The sequence below is a fragment of the Lissotriton vulgaris genome, chromosome 10 (assembly GCF_964263255.1).
Source record: "Lissotriton vulgaris chromosome 10, aLisVul1.2, whole genome shotgun sequence".
In the NCBI taxonomy this organism is placed as follows: domain Eukaryota; kingdom Metazoa; phylum Chordata; class Amphibia; order Caudata; family Salamandridae; genus Lissotriton; species Lissotriton vulgaris.
The window spans coordinates 631380485-631398948 of NC_141698.1; the positions used below are offsets into that span (position 1 = coordinate 631380485).

Consider the following 18464-nt stretch of genomic DNA (forward strand, 5'->3'; position numbering starts at 1 on the left):
TTTGATTTATATGAAAATGGGATACCACTTTTGGCATGAATTTAGGGTTTGTTCTGAGAACTACTCTATTTGCATGTACTTGAATGAATGGCTCTTGAATAGTTAGGGCTTGCAGCTCACTAACTCTTCCAAGTGAAGTAATGGCAATAAGTAAAGCCACCTTCCAAGTAAGAAATTGTAGTTCGCATGAGCGTAGTGGTTCAAAAGGTGGTCCCATAAGTCTGGTTAAAACGATGCTTAGATTCCAGACTGGTGAAGGTGGGTGCCTTGGGGGAATTACTTGTTTAAGTCCCTCCATAAATGCTTTAATTGCTGGCACTCTAAATAGTGAAAGGTGTTGCCTGTTTTGGAGATATGCTGCTAACGCAGCTAGATGTATCCTGATGGATGAGTAGGCCAATTTGCAACGTTGTAGGTGCAAGAGATAGCAAATGATGTTTTGTGTTGAAGCGTCTAATGGGTTTATGACGTTGTAACTGCAGTAAATGACAAAGCGTTTCCACTTAGCTGCATAACATGTTCTCTTAGTGGGTCTTCTTTCCTCTTTGATAATATTCATGCAGTCTGGATGCAAGTTTAAGTATCCAAACTCTAGGATTTCAGGAGCCAGATCGCCAGGTTCAGCTGTTGCGGGTCTGGGTGTTGGATTTCGCCATGGCTCTGAGTTAGAAGACTGGGTGTTAGTCGCAATCTTTGATGAGGCACCACTGACAGTTCTAGGAACGTCGTGTACCATGGTTGCCTCGCCCATGTGGCAGCAAACTAGGATTAGCGTCAGTGAATGTTGGCGCATTTTGCATGCCACTAGCGGTATTAATGGAGATGGGGGGGAAAGCGTACGCAAATTTGCCTGACCAGTTCATCCATATTATATTGCCTTGCGACTGCGGATGTGGGAACCTGGCGGCAAAGTACCGGCATTTTATGTTTTCGCTTGTGGCAAACAGATCTATCTCCGGATGTCCCCACTGCCGGCAGAATGGTTGGAGCACATTGGGGTGAATCTCCCATTCGTGCATCTGCTGACTGTGCCTGCTGAGCAGGTCGGCTATTTGATTGTCCTTGCCTGGTAGGTGTTCTGCCATGAGAAACATTATCCTCTGAATGGCCCATTTCCACATGCTTTGAGCTAGGTGCGACAGCTGTGGGGAGTGTGTTCCTCTTTGTTTTTTAATGTTATACATAGCTGTCATGTTGTCCGTCCGGATCAACACAGTCTTGTTGCATAAGTGTTTTCTGAATGCTTTTAGGGCTAGAAAGACTGCCGTCAACTCCAGCAGGTTGATGTGCATTTTATTTTCGGTTGTATAGTCCATAGTCCCTGAACTGTGTAATGCAGAACATGGGCTCCCCAGCCTAGCAGGGATGCGTCCGTTGTCATCACTATTTGTGGGACAGGCTCTTGGAACAGTCATCCTTTGCAAAGGTTTTGTGGATTCCACCAATGCAGAGAGTTGTATGCTCGACTGGTCACCAACACTAGGTCCTGTAATTGCCCTTGAGCCTGGTTCCACTGCCTTGCTAGGTACTCCTGAAGCGGACGCATGTGTAACCTGGCATGAGGGACTATGAATATGCATGATGCCATCATGCCTATGAGTTGCATTAACACACGAGCTGGTAATGAGAGTTGGGGTCTGAACCTTTGGATTAACGTTTGCATTCCGTTTATCCGTGCTGCGTTTGGATATGCCTTTGCTGCTAGTGTATCTATTGTTGCTCCCAGGTACTGTTGGACGTGGGAGGGTTGCAGGTGCGACTTCGGGTAGTTTAGCGAGAAGCCTAGGTTGTGCAGGAGATGAAGGGTCTTTGACATGTGGCTGGCACATTGCTGGGCTGATGGCGCGTGTATTAGCCAATCGTCCAGATATGGGTACACATGGATGTGTTGTCTACTGAGATGTGCCGCCACTGTTGCTAGGCATTTGGTGAACACCCGATGAGCTGTTGTTACACCGAATGGTAGGACTTTGAACTGGTAGTGCTGTCCTTGAATAGTAAACCTTAGATACTTTCTGTGATCAGGGTGTATTGGTATATGAAAGTATGCGTCTTTGAGGTCTAGAGTTGCTAGGAAGTCTCCCTGGCGAAGCAGCGGTAAGACTTGTTGGAGAGTGAGCATATGAAAGTGCTCTGACAGAATGTACATGTTGAGGGGCCTGAGGTCTAATATCGGTCTGAGAGAACCGTCCTTTTTCGGAATGAGGAAGTATAGTGAGTATACTCCTGTTCCTTGATGTTGGAGTGGGACTGGTTCTATGGCCCCCTTTTGTAGCATACTGATGACCTCTTGCTGCAGTAATGTTATATGTTCCTGCGACATTGGACGGTGCATGGGTGGTATGTTGGGTGGTGTTGACGTGAGTTCTAGGCAATAGCCATGTTGGATAATTTGCCTTACCCACCTGTCTGTAGTGATGTTTAACCAGACTGGCAAGAACTGTTGCAGTCTTCCCCCTACTGGTGTTATATGGTCTGGGGGTAGTCACTGTTTGGTGTTAGTGGAGGATCTATTGGCATTGCCTCCACGACCTTTGTGTTATTTCCTCTGTATCCACCCCTGTTCGTGTTTTTATTGTATGTGGATTGCGTATTAGTTTTGTAAGTGGAGGATTGCTGCGATGTGTTACCTCGCGCCATTCCTCTATAACTTGGACGAAAGGAGCCTCTGTGTTGTTGGGACTGAAGGGCTCCCATGGACTTTGCCGTTTCGTTGTCCTTTTTCATTTTGTCCAGAATTGAATCAACTGCTGGACCAAACAAAAAATCTGGATTGATAGGCTGGTTAAGAATTGTGGCCTGTACTTCATTTTTGAATCCAGATATGCGAAGCCATGCGTGCCTTCTAAGCAGTACGCTTGTGTTAATAGATCTGGCAGCTGTATCTGCCACGTCTGGAGCACACTTAATGGAGGCATTGGTGATGAGCTTTCCCTCCTGTATAAGTTAATCTGCCTGCTCTTTGTAAGGCTCGGGTAAATGTTGGAGAAGTCCCTCTAAAGTATCATAGTGTGCCCTGTCATATCTGGCCAGCAAGGCCTGTGTATTGGCTATTCTCTATGAGTTTGCTGCTGAGCTGCTACTCTCTTGCCTGATGCTTTTAAGATTTTAGACTCCTTGTCGGGAGGAGGAGCCTCTCCAGTCGTTTGTCAATTTGCACACTTTCGTGCGTTGGATACCACCAATGAGTCTAAAGGCAGTTGTCCCCTGATGTATGTAGGGTCTACTGGTGCAGCCCTATACTTCTTCTCTATTCTAGGGTTTATGACACGTGCCCTAGCAGTGTCTTTGAAGATGTCATTTGCGTGCTTTAGGACGCCCTTTAACATGGGTAGTGTTTTGACACTTCTTTCTGATGTTGCCAGCGTGTCAAATAGAAAGTCCTCTTCTATGGCATCAGAATGCATGTCTACATTATGGTAGCTTGCAGCTCTGTCTATTAAGGAGTTAAAAGCCACTGTGTCTTCTGTGGGTGATGGCTTAGCTGGATATACAGTAGGGTCTGTAATGGGTAAAGCCCCCTCATTGTCTGGCTCACCTCCATCCCCCCCATGGTTGTGTATTGGGTCTACATTTGGGTTTTGTATATCTCCAAAACCCCCATCTGCATCCTGATCTTCATCTGGTTGTAGTCAGAGCATGCAGGTGAGTGTGGTGTGTATGGAGTAGCAGGCATAGCTGGAGAGATAGGTTGGAAAAGGATAGGAGAGGTAGCACAGTATCTTCTTTTAAGTGGAATTTTAGAAAAGCCTTCAGTTGGCACTGGTCTTTTCTTCCTTGTATAAACAGTCACTTTCCCAGTATTTGGCTCAATATAAAGTTTTGACTGATCTTCTGTGGATGGGTCTGGATGGATCTCCTCTTCCACAGTTTTTTGCCTTGGCGCCATAGTTTTTGGTTTGTTCTTTTTCGGTTCGATGCCTTTACTCGGTTCGACCGCTTTCGGTGCCTGGATCGGTTTTTAAGGGTTGTCGACAGGTTTTGTCGGTCTGACGTCTTTTACAGGTTTCACCACAGTTTTCGGACCGAGCGGTTTTGTTGGTTCGGTAACCTGTTTAGGTGTTAGAGGTGTCTTCGGAGCCTGCTGTTTTGGCTCGATGCTCCTTTTTGGATCGATGGTCTTCGATTCGACCGATCTTGTGTGGTCTCCTTTAGGTTTCGGTTTGACGACAGCCTTGGGCGTAGCCCTTTTGCCTTCGTCGACAGCCTTCTTTCTTTTTTCGACCGTCGAACCCGATTTGCTTGAGTCGACGGGCTTTGGCTATGAGGTCAATTCGACGGCCTTTGGCTTCGAAGGTGTTGATGGAACGGTGGCCTTCGGGTCAGTGCCCTTTGGCTTTATCACCTTCGGTTCGACGACGTTCGGTCCGAAGACTGACGTGTCGATGAGTTTCGGTTTCGATGGACCTGGCCTTGGAATACGTGTCTCAGAAGACTCTTTTTGTATGTTCTTAGCCGGGCAGTATGGCGGGGCTGTAGAACCAGTATCTTGATCTTGGCTAAGGCCTGTTGGCGATGCCTCGACCTGAGTCTCTGATATAGGTGTATTGTCTGTATGGGGCGGTGTACTCCTGGTTCGCCCCTCGTCGTCATCGGAGTCGTCTTCGACAGCTACGATGTCTTGGTCATATTCTTCGGCATCGACGATTTCTTCGTCGTCGATGTAATATTCAGAGTCGTGCTCGGAGAATTGATCTTCCTCTTGATCAGAGTCTTCGGCTTCAACCAGTTCTTCCTCGTTATCGAAGATATTCTCGGGCTCTGGTGCCGACCTCTGCATTTCTTGCCTTGCCGCCTGTCGATTCCGGATAGTCTTTTTGGACCGGAACTGGGCACAAGCTAGGAAATTGTCTTCATTGTGATCTGGAGACAAGCATTTGCTGCACACTGGATGTTTATCGGTGTGCCGGAACTTCGAGTTGCACTGCGGGCAGTACTTGAATGGGCTTCGTTCCATCGACCGTCGGTCCACGTGTTGTCGAGAAGGCCTAACGGCCAGATTCGACTACTGGAGTGCAAAGCTATGTTAAAGAAGGTTATCGGTACTGATCGCAAACAATACCGACGAAACCGAAGGCCTTTTGGCCTTTTGAAAAGTTTTCTTGATTCCGAACTTGGAGTGCTGGAAAGTACATCCAAACCCAATGGCGGAAAAAAACAATCTGAGCATGGAGAGGATGCCCATGCGCACTGTAGTCCAAGGGAGGAGCCACCTACCTCGTGATACTTCGAAGATTCTTCCAGGACAACAATGTGCAATCATCCGGACCCAACACTAGGCGGCGATCTATGCACAGATATGAATTCAGCAGCCCACATGCCTCGAACATATCTTTATGACTCTTTGCTCAGAGTGTACACTTTGTAATCAAATCAAGAGATACTATGGAGAGGAAACTAATTTTAGCATTTCATAACATGCCTAAGGTTATAAAAAATAAAAGAAAATTACGAACTCATTTATGTTTATGTTTTAATTATAATGAATTACCTGCAAGTAGGATGGGAATGTTTCTTCCAGTTTATTTTTCTTTTTCCTGTAGCGTTTCTTCATTTTCTCAGTACTGTCAGGTCCAGGAATGCATTCATCGATAGGAGTGCCAGGCAGTTGTTCGCTCCAGCCTTCAGCAATGTATACATGATATCAAAATGTTAATTTCTTAAAACAAAACAATGTTTATAATTGCGTACATTTTATATGCCTCAACAAAAAAAGTATTCCTAATAGGGCTCTTCGTATTGTAAATAACATTTAAAACACGTGCAGAATTGAATATCTCCTTAAACTTTGTGAAAAAAGTACATTTCTTAAAATACTCTCTCATTACCATCTTCCATGCCAAATCTTTGCTCAGAAATGGAACCAGAGGAATCCTTTCTGGACAGTGACCGCTTTGCCTTTCCTTGACCAGTACGGCTTCTTTGACGAATCATAAATCCACCAATGCCTAAAAAGGGTGAGCCACAAATTTCTATATTAAAAGGCTGAAAACTCTGTTACTCACTTTTGATAAAGGGGAATATCAAAGAAAAGTTATGTATGATAAATCTTACGAGAATCTATTTAAATTCTTTACTGCAGAAGTTGATGGAATTATGTATCAACTCCGCTATCCTCGGCGGACTTCAAAACATATATAGATTTTGAGGATTGAACATGTATTTGGCTTTATAATATTACATTCACTATACTATCACATATATAAACATTCTGCAAACAATGTAGGCAGAGCTCACATTTCTGTAAGTTTTCATACTTGCAATAAGCCTTCACCATTACCACCTACGATCTTTGGATTGAGAAGAAAACAATGATATCTGAGCAGTAAATTTTAATGTTTCCAGAAATAATTTTTATTTAAAAATTTTAAAAAAGCAACATCAAATGTTTCAACTAATACCAAGTGCCCATTGTTCTTCATAAACATTTATTAGGAATGCTTTGTGTGTGTATATAAACATCACCTACCAGGTCTATATGGCTTTCTTTTTTTCTTTTTGATACAATCTATTTCAATCCCTTTAATGTCATCGTCTGCACATTCCCGTTCTGGACTGGAGTCTGATTTTACATCACAATCCATTAGTTCACCTTCTGAAAAATATTATTTGAAATCTCAAAGGGTGCCATCTTAAGCACAAATATTTCAAAGAGAGACTACATTCTATCAATGAAAAAAGAGCTCCCTCCAAAAAGCAGTATTATGCTTTATCATTTTTCTATACAACTAAGTCACCAGGAGCAGTGACAATTTTGCCACAGTTAGGCTCATTCCAGACTATGGAAATTGCAATGCGTGTTTGTGGCATGTAGTGCTTCAGATTCACATGTGGTGCATACTTCCGCCATCTAGTGTTTGGCTAGGATGTGTACAAAATATATTTTTTCACGTCATGGGACCTAATGACTATCCAATTTTTGCACTGAGCCTGGGCATTAGCTCCATTGTTAGATTGTATTTCCCCCACACGGAGGGCTAGATTGGAGATGGAACATTGAGACACAGTAAAGATAACCATTCAAAGCAAAGTATTACTGAAAACTAAAGCGAAAGAAAATATCTGCAACAACCACAAGCAACCAAAGAGGAGGGTGGGCGCATTTGAATCTACAGCACTACATGCCACAAACAGGATGTGTAACATTTTCCTTTCATAGCATATGTAGCTATAGATTTGCATGCTGTGCACAGATGTAAAGACTTAGATTGAGGATGTTGCAGTAGACTGGAAAAGTGTAGGTAGGATAGCCTGACCAACTCTAGCTTGTTGTCTGGCCAGGATATCCAAGCAGTAGTCTTTGGTAAATATATGAGAGGTGGACCAAGTAGCTGCCTTAAAGAGGTCAGGTAATGGTATATTACCCAAGAAGGCCATAGAAGCCCCCTTCTTACTAGTAGAATGAGGTCTGGATGTGCAGGCAGGGCTCTTTTAGCTTTAACAGAAGTCTGCATGCATTTGAACAAATAGCGTGCAACAGTTGCCTTGGAAATGGCATGCTCCTTCTGTGAAATGGAGTATGCCATGAAACGCTGTTCTGCTTTACGAAGGATTTTATTCTGTCAATCTAGTACATTAATGCTCTCGACATCTTGAGTAAGAAAATCACGCTGCACCACAGTCTCTGGGTGTGGGAAAAAGCCTGGGAGCTCGAGTGTGCGATTAATGGGAACATTGGAGCCTACCTTAGGGAGAAATCTCAGATTGGCCCAGAGGACCACCCTATTGTGACGTACCTAGCAGAAAGACTCCTCCAAGGTAATAGCGTGAATTTCGCTAACCCGCCTGAGGAAAATGATAGCTACCAAAAAAGGCAGATTCCACAAGAAAAACTGCAATGGACAGGAGTGAAGGGGCTCAAAAGGCGGGTCCATGAGCCTTGAAAGGACTACATTGAGATTCCATACAGGCCCAGGAGGCGTCTGAGGTAGGATATCCCTTTTGAGGCCTTCCATAAAGGCTTTAGTGATTGGTATGCTAAACAATGAAACATATTGCATATTTTGCAGTTAGGCAGCTATTGCCTTCAGGTGCAATCAAATGGAAGTGTAGGCTAGGCAAGGCAAGATTTCTGCAGGTGGAGCAGGGAACAGGGAATTTCCTGTACCAATGCTTGGAGAGGATTGGTACATTTAGGAAGAAAGTAGTGCGCAAAACACTTCCATTTAGCTGCGTAGCAGGCCCTGGTAGTGGGCCTGCGTGCTTCTTTAAGAATAGACCTACATTACTCCAGGAGGTTTAGACAGCCAAACTTTGTGACCTCAACATGTTGAGCTGCTGAAGACTAGGATGTCAGAGGGAAGTGATTTTGTGTGAGTAGGACCGCCCTTTTTGGGAGATTCTGGTGAGGAACCAGAGAGAGTTTGAGCAATGTAGAATGCAAAGGCTGGCATGCCCAGGTTGGTGCCACCAGGAAGACTCTCTCAGCCTCTGTATCACAAAAGGTAGGAGTGGGAGAGGCGGAAAAGCGTAGGCAAATATCCCGGACCAGTTCATCCATAGTGCATTGCCCATGGACTGTAAGTGTTGTAGCCTGGCCACAAAGTTTTGGCATTGTACATTTTCTGCGGTGGCGAACAAGTTTATTTGTGGGAGTCCCCAACGTTGGGAGTAGAAATTGGGGGTGGAGGTCCCACTCGTGGACTTGTTGATTTGTCCGCTGAGCGGGTCTGCCAAATCATTGTCCACCCATGGAATGTGCTGAATGATCAGAAGTACTCTGTGATGTATCATCCACTGACAAATGCCCTGGGCCATACTGGACAGCTGGATTGAGTGTGTGCTTCTTTATTTTTGTAAGTAAACCATGGTAGTTGTGTGTTCTGTGCATATCAGACTGTCTTGTCTTGTATTGTATTAGAGCATACAATGCATGAACAGCAAGCTCTATAGCCAGCAGCTCCAAGTGGTTGATGTGGAGGCTTTGCTGCACAGGCGGCCATCTCCCCATAATGGTGAATTGTTTGAGATGATGGTCTCTTGCGGAACTGGTCCAGGAAGGGCCGCCCATTCACCAGGTTATTTGTGTTCCATCAGAACAGATGTGTGCATTCCAAAACAAACACAAAATCCTCTAGATGACTGCGCTTGAGACAACTGTGCTGCTAAGCACGCCTGTAACAAACGCAAGTGCTGTCTGGCATGAGGAACAATGGTTATGAAGATGCCATCATGCCGAGCAATCCATCACAGTTCTGTTACCTGACGATCTGGCTATAAATTAGGCAGCACGTTTTGGAAGGCTTGTACTCATGCTAGACTGGAGAACGCCTTCCCACTCGTGAGTTTTGGATGGCCCATAAGAAAGGCCGCACTTGTAGGAGTTGGAAGTGGGATTTAGCCAGATTGAAGGTGAAACCAAGACAGTGTAAGGTCTGGATCATGGTCTAGGTGTGCTCTAAGCATTGTTGGTGTGTGGTGCTCTTCATTAGCCAGTCATCCAAGTAAGGAAATACATTCATACTGCTTCTCCTGAGATGAGCTGCAACCAAGGCCAGGCATTTGGTAAAGACCATTGGGGCTATGGTAACCCTGAATGGAAGTACTTTGAACTGGTAATGTTATCCACTCAGCACAAATCGCAGGTATCTTCAATGCGCTGGGTGTATGTGTAAGTAGGCATCACTCAGATCGAGGGCGATCATGATGTCTCCTTTCTTTATTAGTGGTATGACATCTTGTAGAGTCACCATGTGGAAGTGCTCCGACAGAATGTATTTGATGAAGGGCCTGAGATCAATGATGGGTCTGAGGAAGCAGTCCTTTTTGGGGATAAGTAAACACAAGGAAAATACCTCTTTTCCACAGTGCTGTTGCAGGACAAACTCTACAGCCCCTTTGGCACAGAGGGCCTGTATCTATTCCGGAATTAGTCGCATGGACGAGGTCCGCCATGTGATCCAATGGGCTTGGTCATTCCTGGATAGTGATCCAATGGAGTTGGCAATTAACCAATGTGAAGCACCCTGTGCTACCACTCCTTTGCCCCAGCATTCATTTTCTTGATCTCTTGGTACGGATGGGAATTATAACCTGTGCCCCGTGTGTTAGCTTGTTTCCTAGCTGTAGGCACAACTAAAGAGTCAGGCGGTAACTAACCTCGTATGTATGAGGGTCATTAGGGGAGGCTTTACATTTCTTATCGACCCTAGGTGTAACTACCCTTACTTTAACTGGCTCCTTAAATATATTGGTAACTGGTCTAAGAACAGCTTTGAGAATGAGAAGGTACTATGGGAGGGTTGTGTGGAGGAGAATGTCTCCATGAGAAAGCCATCCTCCTCATGTTGCACATGCATTTCCGCATCATGGAAAGTAGCTGCCCTATTAAGTATCTCTTGGTAAGAGGTGGCGTCATCTGGGGTAAAGGTCTTGCAGTGTACAATTCTGGGTTTGTATCCACTGGAGGTTCGGCGTCATAATCAACTTAAGGGTATGGGCCAGTGGGCAATTATGAGGATCATAGGGTAACCGTGGACTGAACCCACCCCACGAATCTGAGGAACCGCTTTGGTTTTGCAGAGAATCCACATTCAGTAAAAGAGAAAGAGGGTGGGGAAAGGGGAGGAGAGAGTGGAGGAGAAGGTCTAGCAGGAGTAAGTGGAGGTGCAGCCCTGTCATGCCCTTAAGGCCTTTTGGGAGTTGGAGGCACAGTAGGGTTAAGGGCTTCTTCAAACGTCAATTTCCTTTTATGAGGAAGAGTCTTTCAGCAAATGTGGAGGTTGTGAGTGGATGTGACCAGCGCCCGACTGGATGGAGATTTGCTGCTGCTTGGCGGTGAAATGTTCCTGCAGCCGCTGAAGGATCGGTAGGTCAAAGTCCTCAAAGGTAGCTGCTTCGGGCAGTGTGTTTCAGATCCGTATGTGTCGGATCCACCCTTTTCGAGTCAGAGGGTGGCCGAGCTTGCGCCTTTGAATCTGGCACTGAAGAGATGGTAAATGCTTGAGGAGGACTTCAGCGCTGAGTGTGGAACAGGCATCTGGTTCAGCTCGGAATGAAGGTGTCAACCATGGTCAGAAGGCGATGGTGCACACAAGAGCTCAGGGCTAGTGCTTCCATTTGGTGAGTAGAAGGGATGCTAGTACTCACTGTGATTTTTGGTGGCCGTTGGCCTAGTGGATACTAGTCTATTTCGACATCCATCTCGGAGTCAATTATTTTGAGCAAAATAGCTGCCTTGATTTTGGCACCTGGAGCTTTCACTTGCTCCACATTCGACCCCTCTTGCTCAAGGTAGATGTCCAGGGTAGCATCCTCCTTTCTTCTATGCACCATGGAGGCTGAGACTCTTCAATGTGCATGCCAGTTTCAAAGAGTTTTCTTGCTATTGAATAGAAGACACACCCAGCAGGAGACAAGCAAAGGTTGCACAGCTTGTGGAGGTCAGTTCTCTGGTTCTTGTTGTGGCAAGTAGCACAGAACTGAAATGGAGTCCTTTCCATTAAAAGGACATTCTTGACTCAAAACACAAGAGTTGAGAGGCTGTTGACCAACACGGAGTGACAGGATCATGACGGTGGAGACCAACAAAGAGCAGAATTGATATGAAGAACTACCAAGGAAGGATCAGATGGCCCGGCGAGAACACCAAGTGTGTCAATCCAGTGCTCACTTCGACATGTTGGAACCTGATGACAGAGAAACATTTTTTTAACAATGGAGCCGATTCCCATGCGCACTACCAAGTGAGGGTGGAGTCACAATGTCCCGAAAAGACTTATTTAGAAGAAAATCAAGTTGTACACATCCGAGCCCAACACTGAATAGCGGAAACATGCACAGCATGTTTATCTATAGCTTCACATGCCACGTACATTAAAGTACAGCTAATAAACACAGAAAGAACTGGGCCTTTTGTTACACAGAAAAAATTCTTCACTTTGTAAAAATGCTTTCACTGTACACAAAACATGATCTACATGTTAAACTCACTAACAGTACTCTCTTTCTCACCAAAAACTTTGCAAGGTGCAAATCAGAAGTGTACCATAGCCAGATGGCTTATAATTATTTAAATGTGAAGTCCACTGCAATTATTATCCATTCCCATGTGAGGTGTTATTCTTGCACAGTATCTTTGCTTCAAACGCAGATGTGTTTTGAAAAGATAGAAAGAAAAAAGGCTTGATGTGAAAATTAATAAATACCTGGGAGTATCATTACTCGCATCTGATGGTCCTACTCAGTCATTCAGAGATTATGTGAGAAGTCCTGGGGCACAACAAAGGGACACTGGGATATCCCTATTCCTGCAGACCCGGTACTATCCTGGGTATATGACCAGCTAATCTTGAAGGCATGACCTCCCATGACTGGGACCTAACACTACACATGCTGGAGGCAGCAAGTCACTTCAAAGCACTATTCCGGAGAAAGAAAAAAACACTGTCCTGCGCACTTTGGTTTAATAAACTGTGGCAGCTCCTGGAAATGGAACAGTTTACACAAAACTTAGCTATGACAAAGCACTGATTCACTTTGAGATGAAGATCACTGGGGCAATATTCTTCCAGAATAGAGGGCTTCTGCTTCATGCCCCCGTACTTGAGGGTCCCTCAATCTTACTAAATCTTACTAAATCTAGGAGATTTATACAAGAAAATGATCTCTCTTCTGCTCCTGCCACACCAACAACCTCATTATAACAGTCGGAGGGATCTGGGTGTCAAGGACATTCACTTAAATGTCAGGGACACTGGGTATCCGAGACCTGTTGTCAGAGACCTGGGTATCACTGGTGTCAAGGACACTTACAATGTCCATGTCACCCTCTTTGCTCCATACTTTTTCTCCCTCACACCAAATACAATAATACTTTGGTGTTCTTCTATGTCAAAAGTTCCAAGTTCTGTTACTTGCTCCATGTTTTGGGTGCAGTTGTTGATCCCTTCCTATCTTTTCAAATTATTTTAGGCTCATGCGATTCATGATGAATAATCAATGAATAAACAAAAATAGGCTAATGGTGTCATATGTAATGTTAGATCTGAAACGCACAAAAAAAAAAATTTGAAACCTTAACAGTGAATAAATGCAATAGTAAAATTTGTTTTTTACACAAGGATGCTGTTGAAGGCATACCGTATTAAAAATTATACTGGCTAGTGTACAAGGTTCATCAACTTAGCTTCCATATCATAAACAAGACACCAATTTTAACCACATCGATGCTACAGCAATTCCCCTGCTGTGCTGAAGGGTCTTCATATCCATTATACATGACGAGCTCAGCTCGTCATTAGTGCAGCTCCACTGTGCCTCATGATGAGCTGAGCTCGTCATTAGCGTCGATGTGGCTAAGGAGGTCCTTATTCTAAGGAGTGTGTGTCATCTCTCCAAATCAACCTAAGTAGAAGCGATAAGGAATTATACATGTGGAAGTCAGATAATAAACTATCTGGTATTTTAATGCCTCAACTATAGGAGAATCTATAGCAGGAGTAATTTATGGCATTTTGTGTAACCCACTTACCCTAAAACATGACTCAGTCTTCCTTTTATCAGGACTGGCTTATTATTATTATTATTATTATGTTTCTTATATAGCGCCTGAATCGACCCCCGAAGGGGTATCTCCGCGCTTGCCTTGGGAACCCGTCCTAGCTTTTCCCTGTGAGATAGCCCCTACAGGGCATCCCCAAGGTGAAATCCAGGCATCCCGCCGCGGGGGGCCGTTGTGGAGATTAAGCAAGCTTAATGCCCAGAGTTGCAGAGTGTGAACCCATGATTAGGTCAGGCACCGAAGCGAGAATTATCGAGTCCATGGACATTTGAGCTCAAGACCCTGCCGCGTCGGGAATTGAACCCTGGTCCCGGGCTGACCTCTGCCTCATACTCCACTGAAGTCCAGTTTCCGAAAATATGATATTATAGCACGTGTGTAAAGGAGCACCATCTAACAATTTGTTCAACTCTGAAAATGAGGCAAACTATGGTTCAATTGTGACCATATGCCATCAATGGGGAGGCATAAATCAGACCTACACATGGTATTTAGGATACCTTTTTTATGACCGTATTACCAAATTTGCTAGAATCGGGTACACATCTATGAATGTATTTGTGGCTAGGCATTGTACTAGAATATTCAGGTATTGTGATTCTGTGTAGATTAAATCTAAAACTCATATTACATCTGAATGCAAGCACTGTAAAAGATATCAGTTACGAAGTATTTGATTAACAATTCAATTGATAAAATGAACATTTTAATTACCTTCGATAAAGCTCTTCCTGGTAGAGACTATCCAGCTGCAGATTCCTCACCTTTTGAATGCTCCACAGGCATCAGACTAGATCCAGAAACTTTCCAGCAGTACCTGTGCACGCAGGTAGGTGGACCCATGCAGCTCAGCACTAACGCCATACCACTACAGAAATTACGTGTGTAACCTCTAAAAACGCCACTCCTGTGGTCAGTTATTAGAGACTGACTGCACCCCCAGAAGAGGAGCCCCAAGAGCAAATTGGGGTGGCAGTGTATTGATACCTAGACTTTGGATCTTATTAACGGAGGGAGGCCAACAACAGAATGGGGAGGATGGAAGGGTCGGTGAGGAATCTGCGGCAAGACAGAATGCATAGATAAGAGTCTCTACCTGAAAGAACGTTACTGAAAGGAAGTAACCTGTACTTCTGATAGAAACTTCTAGCCACAGATTCCTCACCTTCTGAAAAGATAACAAGGTATTACTTATTTGAAAGTGGGCCTTGGATGGACTCAAACCAGAAAGACCTGTAAAACTGAGCAGCAAAATGCGAACCTGACAATGCAGCCAATAGTGCTCTGTGAACGTATGGAGGGACGCCTATGTAGCCCCCTGGCAAATGTGTAGGTCAGGGACTCTGAGCTAACGCAGTGGTAGCAGATTTGGCCTAGTAGAATGAGTGTTCAGTCCTTCTGGAGGCTGGTTTTTAGCCAATACATAGCAGATCTTAGCGGAGAGCACAATGCACTGTGAGATAGTTCTCTTCTGCACATCTTTAACTTTCTTTGCCGCAGTGAACGCCACAAAGAGCTGATAGTCTACACGGCGTTCTTTTCTACAATCTATGGAGAAGTCTGCGCTTTATTGGGGTCCAAGAAATTGAGTTTTTCCTCCTTCCTTAGAGGGGTGACATGTTGCATAGAATGCCAGCGGAGTAATACCAAGCAGATGGCTCCAGAACGCTCTATGGAGCCAGGATGCTGCCAGAGACCAGAAGCTTCTGATCCCCACCTCTACCAGTGTGTCACCGCAACCCAGAAATTATGCATCAGTCACCACTGTCTGCTCTGCATGGGGAAAGGAGATGGGGGCTGCCGCTGACTCAATCGCAGGCAAGCAACCACCACTGTATGTCTTTTGCACGCTCTTCCAAAATCTGAACGTGGTCAGAGATTCCCTTGATGTCGGGCTTACTGAGACTTCAAATCCCATTTCAGAGCCCGCATTTTGAATACTCAACCAGCAGGATGCAGGAGCCCATCAGTCCCAGCTGCCTCAGAGAAGCCTCCACTGAAATCCAGGACCAAGGCTGAAATATCGGGATCATGGTCTGAATGTCCTGGGCTCTCTTCCAGCCTCCAATGAAATCCAGGACCAAGGCTGAAATATCGGGTTCATAGTCTGAATGTCCTGGACTCTCTTCCCCTGGAGAAAAGAAAGAAACTGAATGTGTTCAAAATGACTCAAATGAAAGGGGGCATTTGAGAAGTAACAGATGTGACTTCGGCACACTGATAGTGTACCCCGAAGATGACAGTAGGTTCGCTGTAATCTGGAGGTCACGAGTCAACTTCATCTGCTAGTCGCTGAGGTAAGAGAAGACTAGCACCCTGATCTCCGAAGGTGGGCAGCCATCACTTTTTTCAACACCTATGGGGCACTGGCGAGGTTGCAAACAGTAAATGCTACTGACTGACTACGATATGCATGTCTCTGCAACGACGCTCAACATCCTGTGATTCTGGGCAAATCACTTAATCTCCCCGTGCCTAAAAAAAGAAAATGAATGTGTCCATCTGTAACAAAACTGGTGCTCATGTAAAACGTTCTAATACCGGATATCTTTGGGTCTAGTTTGCGCTATAAAAAACTCTAAAACATAAAACATGAAGATTGTGGAATGGAAATAGGTGTCCTGCAGGTCCTGCGCCACCATCCAATCCCAGGGTTGAAGGTAGTCAAGACCTGGGCCAGTGTGAGCATTTCTGAACTTTTCCTTTTGGAGGGAAGGCACTAAGGCAATGAGTAGGTCTACAATAGTCTGAAGGCCTCCTCCCTTCTTGGTTACCAGAAAGCAGCGAGAATAGAAACTATGTCCTACTTTTCGCAAGGGCCCCCTAATGATAATCCCTTTGGCCAAAAGGGGTTACACTTCCAGCCACAATATGGAAAGATTGAGTGAGTGAGTACAGATTTGTATAGCGCTGGCTACCCGGGGGCATCCCAGCGCTTAAGACCCATCTCAGACAAATCACTCAGCGAACAGGAAGGTCTTCAGCCGCTTTCTAAACTGTAAATGATTAGGCTCAAGCCGCAGGTAATCGGGCAGCTGATTCCAACTTTTTGCTGCCCGTACTGCAAAACGTCGGCCCCCTGTACGAGAACGCTTGATCCTCTGGACAGAGAGCAAATTGCGGTGGTTGGATCTAAGAGCTCTGGGCCCTTGATGGTGCCTCAGGAGAGGGCACAAAATGGCAGGGCCCTTGTTGATTATTGATTTGTGGGCCATACACAAGGCCTTAAACTGGATCCTTTCCTGAACAGGTAACCAGTGTAGAGCCCGGATGGCCGTCTTCGCCGAGCTGTGTCTAGGGACATCCATAAGCATTCGGGCTGCGCAGTTCTGGACTGACTGGAGTATCTTAATGGTCCCTAATGGTGCCCCCAAGTAGACCGCGTTCGCATAGTCAAGCCGCGAGAGGATCAAGGACTGAACCAGGATACGTCTTGCCTCGAACGGAAGAAGGGTCAGGACCTTCCGTAGGATCTTCAGAAGGCCGCAACAGGTAGCGGCGACCTTACGGGCTGGAACTTGAAAACTAAAGGTGGGATCAAGCCACACCCCCAGACTTAATTTGCTCCTTCGGGGGAGGGGGCGGACCCAAACATATGGGCCACCAAGAGTCAAGATTGATGGGGGCCTTATGTCCCAGCATCATAATCTCTGTTTTTGAACAGTTAAGTTTCAGAAAAGAGGCGTCCATCCAATCGAGGACCTTGGTGAGACACGGGGAAAGGTTATTGACCCCGGAATCCACAGCATCTGCCCTAGCCAGGGAAACCACCAACTGCAGATGGTCCTCTGTCAGTAGTTACGGGACCAGTGAAAGATGTGGCAGTGAGGAAAAGAAGTGAAGGACATCAACCTTCTGAACAATTTGTATGGCCCACCTGACAGATGTTATAACCTGCCAAACACATCATGAATCATTGGAGCTGATAAGCTACTGGAGCTTGTCAGATATGACTGCAGGGGGATGGTAGTAGACTGGAAGACCCGTTGACGGCAGGGGGCACCACAGCTGTGACTACAAATCTGCTAGGTGCTAAGCTGGAGGTGGATTGGCTGACAGTATGGGGTACCTCTCACAATGACACGAAAAAACAGTGGGGCTGATGCACCTGGCGAGGTGGGGCCAATAAGCAAAGGGGGTGGGTTGTAGTCTACTCCTTGAACTGCTCAAGGGCGGAGTCTGCCTTGTCATCAAACCGGCAAGTACAGTCAAACAGTAAGCCCATGAAGGACAACTTGACATCAGTTAAGAAAAATGGAGGACCGCAGCCAAGCATGGCAGTCAATGGAGACACTGGTGCCAATGGCGTGCCCAAAGGGATTGGCGGTGTTCAAGCCACAACGAACAATGAACTAAGCTGTCTTGAAAGGCCTGGGTGAGGACCATCAGGAGATCATCAGGGACACCTTGGAGGACTTGAGCCAACAAGTCCCAAAATGCATGAGAAGAGAGTCCCAGCGGGCAGCTGGCATTCACTGTCCTGGTGCCAAGCTGGTGGGAGAAGAGACTTCCTGAACGTCTCTACCTGTTTGAAACTCCCTATCGACACATACACCACCAAGTGTTTCTGTGAGGGGTGTGGAGATAAAAATGCAGGCTCACCTGGGGCAAAGTGGTGGCATTGTGCAATCTGGCGGATGACAAACTTGGCTTTACAGACGCCTTGTTGGGGGCATGGGCCAAACGTTTGGCCCATGCTCCCAACAAGGCGTCTGTAAAGCCATTGTTAAATAGGATTCATTTGATATCTGCCCGGGCTGAGAACCTCTGTAAATAAATTGATTTTGCCCTCCAAGGTGGTGAGCTGGAGGTCAAGAACTTTGGTTGCCCTACACCTAACCTTGATATAGGAGGCACTCTCCACAGTGGCAGGGACTGGGATGTGAAGAGCCTGGTCTCCGAAGAGGTATCAAGGCTTGCGGTCAAGTACGGCCTTTAGGTTCAACAATGCACAGTCACTCCA

At 45.6% G+C, this 18464-nt stretch overlaps 1 protein-coding gene across 2 annotated transcripts in view; it reads right to left on the bottom strand.

Annotated features, from left to right (window-relative positions):
* The window catches only part of KMT2C (lysine methyltransferase 2C), a 1555522-nt gene that overhangs the window by 1020395 nt on the left and 516663 nt on the right, over positions 1-18464 (bottom strand). For both annotated transcript variants that reach the window (XM_086941472.1, XM_086941471.1), the window contains exons 19-21: positions 6470-6595; positions 5829-5948; positions 5492-5622 (exon numbers count right to left, since the gene is read on the bottom strand). In XM_086941472.1, coding sequence (XP_086797598.1) covers positions 5492-5622; positions 5829-5948; positions 6470-6595 — 377 coding nt within the window. The remainder of the gene's footprint in view (positions 1-5491; positions 5623-5828; positions 5949-6469; positions 6596-18464) is intronic.